General features: G+C 35.1%; 1 protein-coding gene across 1 annotated transcript in view; it reads right to left on the bottom strand.

The window, feature by feature from the left end:
- LOC107558519 (cytohesin-4-like) overlaps window positions 1-660 on the bottom strand; it is a 10961-nt gene extending 10301 nt beyond the window's left edge. Inside the window, exon 1 of the mRNA XM_016242173.1 lies at window positions 549-660. Coding sequence (XP_016097659.1) covers window positions 549-570 — 22 coding nt within the window. The 5' untranslated portion in view covers window positions 571-660. The remainder of the gene's footprint in view (window positions 1-548) is intronic.
- Window positions 661-4524: the final 3864 nt, after the last annotated feature.

The raw sequence follows: 4524 nt of genomic DNA, 5'->3' as shown, positions 1-4524 counted from the left end.
GTGTGTGTGTGTGTGTGTGTGGGTGTGTGTGTGTGTGTGTGTGTGTGTGTGTGTGTGTGTGTGTGTGTGTGAGTGAGTGTGTGTGTGTGTGTTTCACTTCAGATACGAGCATCCAAACACACCACAGCGATCAGAGGACAGAAACATGAGCTGATCTACAAGAAATCACACCAGCAGACATGAAATAAAGAAGCCGGCGGTCAGTATTTGACACCGGATCATCTGTCAGATAATATTTCAGCTGCGTTACATCAAAGAATTCAAAAAGACATTAACATTATTCAAAAAAAATAATAATATAAAAACCAAACTCAACAGAGATAAGATACAGTAAAGAGTAACCTGCAGTTTAAATATATCTATAACCTGCATTAAATCTATCTTTCTGGTTGCTGGTGTTTTGATATAAAGTGCAGATCAATAACACATTACCAATAAACAATAAATCATCTGTAAGAACAACCTGCCATGGAAATACAGACAGGGATGAGGACAGAGCTGTCTGTCAGTAATAAGACTTTAGGTTGGTTAAAGTTAAACTCTCTTACCTGTGTGACAGCTCTCAGTCATGGTGACTTGTGTAAATATAGATGGATGTAATACTGATCTGCTGTGAGTTTGGACTCAGACGTTCTTCATGTTTGTTGCAGATGGTGTGAGTTCCTCTATCAGCCGCTGCCCTGCCCTGCAAACACTGTTTCACTCCAGAAGTGGAGTGTTTCCGCAGGAGGACCGCACACACACACACACACACACACACACACACACACATCTGATCTGATCATGCCATCTGCTGGTGATGGACACACTGATGAATATCTGATGAACCTCACAAACAACTTCAGATGACCTAGCTCTTAGAAAATCAGCCGTCAGTCACACTGACCATCTATCTGCTGTTTTTATTTTATTTTTATTTTAACTTATTAAATACTGGATTTGATCATGTTTTCACATGTATGTGTATGTAGGTGTTTTTCATCTCTCTCCGATACTGTCAAAACCAGTTTATCTTTATCATATGTCACCACAAAACCAGTCATAAGGGTCAATTTCTCAAAATTGAGATGTATACATCATATGAAAGCTGCATAAATAAGCTTTCCATTGATGTATGGTTTGTTAGGAGAGGACAATATTTGAAAATCTGGAATCTGAGGAAGCAAAAAAATCTAAATATTGAGAAAATCATCTTTAAAGTTGTTCAAATGAAGTTCTTAGCAATGCATATTACTAATCAAAAATTAAGTTTTGATATATTTACGGTAGAACATTTACAAAATATCTTCATGGAACATGATCTTTACTTAATATCCTAATGATTTTTGGCATAAAAGAGAAATGTATAATTGTGACCCATACAATGTATTGTTGGCTATTGCTACAAATATCCCCCAGCGACTTAACACTGCTTTTGTGCTCCAGGGACACATATTGTTTGTTTGTTTTGCTTTTTTATAAAAATAAAAAAAAGATAAAAAAACAGTAGAAAAAAGAAAATCATCTGTGTTCTGGGTCATTCGGTGGATTGAGCAGATATGGACCTCAAACTATAACAATAACCTAATACTCCTGAGCTAATATTTCAGTCTGTCCACCCTGTTACAGGACATTTCTACACTGCAGACGTTTAAACCACTGAAGCCCATTACTGGCTAGCAGAAGATATAGCAAGAACTTTAATAGATTAATAACATTTTCATTTCCATTACGAACTGACTCAACAGGGTGGACAAGTTGGGTTTTATGCTAATAGATACGATTTCTAAAAATGAGGAAAAGAGAGAAATGTTTATGACTAAAACTTCATTTGTTCCTGGATTCATTTTCCATCCAAGGAAATGATGTCACTTCTATCAGGTCATGTGATTTGCGTCACACGCTTAATATTTTAAAGGAGAAGAAGCACCAATATAACAGGGTGGACATAAACTCATTTAATGGTTTTACACATTAAACAAATATGCATCACACAAAAAAGAAAATAAGTACATGTGTACACTATTACTCAAAGCATTTAATTCAGTGTGTTACTTGCTGTTTCTTTGAGTAATTAATTGTAATTAATTAAATAAATTTACTAGCAACTTCACAGTGAAAATTGCCTCGACACCTAATTTCAGTGAAGGTGCAAAGAAGCTTTGAAGATGTGCATGTTAATGTTCTTAAGACGACACACATCTTTATGTCTGTCTTTATAAGTTTATTGTTGAACTGTAGATTTCAGCTGCAAAGAAAAGTCCAGAATCACCAGTGGCTTGGAGCATGCTCATAATTTACATTTACATTTAGTCATTTAGCAGATGCTTTTATCCAAAGCGACTTACAAATGAGGACAACAGAAGCAATCAAAACTAACAAGAGAGCATCAATATGTACAGTAAGTGCTGTGACAAGCTCCATTAAGTCTGACACAGTACAAGTAGCAACATACTTCAAAATATCTTCTTTTATCATACAGCTTTGGAACAACCTGAGGATGCGTAAAGGAGACAGAATGTTCATTTTTGGGTGAACTACGCCTTCAAAGTTGCTAAAAACCCTGTATAGTGATGTGGCACGTGTTGAAGATGAGCGCTCTGTGTCAGGTTCAATAGTTTATTAAGTGGTGTGACACTAACAGCCCAAACAAGCTCGTCTCCTCACGGCGTCGCCATAGCAACGGCTCATAGATGCAAATGTGTTCCAATTAAAATAGTAAAAAACAGCATCTTCAGATTCATTAGAAGATCTATTTCGAGTTGAAAGTGAGGATAAAAGAGCGCTCGTGTTTCTCTTGGCACAAGCATGAGGCTGATTTCGTGCTGCAGCCAATGCGTCGATGCCTTCGCTTCTCAAATAAATAATATGGAAATTATTCCTTAACACCATATCAAAGTACCGTAACGGCTGTCCTGAAAATATGAGCCACCTCTCATTAGTTAGTTAGTTAGGGTTAGAGGAGGGTTGGGGGGGTTAGTTTTAACTGCTGGTAGGTTATCATCCTGAGCATGTTCCAGCATTAACCTCATTAACCTGTACTTGTCTGTTTTCTCTCTCTGGGGCGGTTTAATAACGGCAAAAGCTGCCAAGACTGAGCCGCATACTGCCACAAAACCGGATCAGTGCCTGAGGCTGTGTATTTATAAGGTCTGATCGTTTATTTATTCATTTATTTATTTATGCATGACACTTATGGATAGATACGGATTTAATATAAACAAAGACATCGTTGCTAACTTGGATGAAGCCCATTTTTGAGCACCTCCTGTGTTATGAAAGAACTGAAAAGAATAAGAGAAAATAAAGATTATAATAAAAATGCGATGGCTCAGAAAAGTACACAAAATAAAGAAACAGACAGTATAAACAACTGAATCAGTGTGTTTTTTAAGTATTTTTGCTTATGTAATATTATAGTATTTATTAATAGTTTATTTTTATTTTATAGTTTAGGTTTCTTTTTAATTTTATTTGAAGTTTTAGTAATTTTATTACACACTTTTGACATTTTGATTAGTTTTAGTTTTTTTTTTCAGAACATTTATTTTTATTTCAGATTTAGTCATTTTTTTACTTTTTTTCCTTTCCTTATAATTTGAGTTTAAGTTTTAGTAATATCGTTATGTGCTTTTGACATTTTATTCGTTTTTGTTTTTTATTGTTTCTATTTAGATTTAAAAAAAAATTATTCCAGTTATAGTCATTTTAGTACTTATATATTTTATTTCATTTAGTTGCCAAATACATTTTCTTTGAAGTTTTTTGATGTACCTGTTACATCTAATATTTACATTTTAGTTTATTTCAGATTTATTTCGATGAACAAAAGCAGTTTTAGTTTTAATTAACAATAACAACACCGAAGTGAATCTAAACTGAATTTAAAATCGGATCATTTATCATTCATTTTCAGTTCATGTCGGTTCAACATTAACTATATGCTCTATGTGACTATCTGGATGAGACCCTGATCAATAATATTGCTTCTGTCGGTTTCATTAATCATGTCATCTTATAAACAATGTTCTGTCATCCAAATGAGTCACTTCCGGAGTCAATGCTATTATGAAGATACAGATCACTAATGAGGAAATAAACAAATTGATTTTATTAAGGTTCGGTGAGTTTTAAAGAAATAAGATTACAGTGATTGCACATACTGTTTACATGCTTCTAACATCATCAATATGATTTCTCTGTACACTTTTAATCACTGAGGGGTTTAATTGATTTGTTCTGTAGGCATGTGTGGCTGTTTTTCTGTGGTTTTGGCACCTGAACCAGGATTCTCATTTGCTAAAATTCTACTCACATTTTTAATGACACACATGAGAGTCAAACCATCTCAGATCAGGACCATTTGACCTGACATATGCATCCACATCTGTGAGAGGAATATATTCCATGAACAAATCTCAGAGAAGCATCGTCACTGTGTGTGTGTGTGTGTGTGTGTGTGTGTGTGTGGTGTGTGTGGTGTGTGTTTGTGTGGTGTGTGTGTGGTGTTGGGGTTGGTGTTGGTGTGTGTGTGTGTGTGTGTGT

Source organism: Sinocyclocheilus grahami, unplaced genomic scaffold, assembly GCF_001515645.1.
Source record: "Sinocyclocheilus grahami isolate Dianchi unplaced genomic scaffold, SAMN03320097.WGS_v1.1 scaffold647.1, whole genome shotgun sequence".
NCBI classification, from domain to species: Eukaryota; Metazoa; Chordata; class Actinopteri; order Cypriniformes; family Cyprinidae; genus Sinocyclocheilus; species Sinocyclocheilus grahami.
Note: the sequence above shows the minus strand (reverse complement) of the source record. Positions and strands in the feature narration are given on the sequence as shown.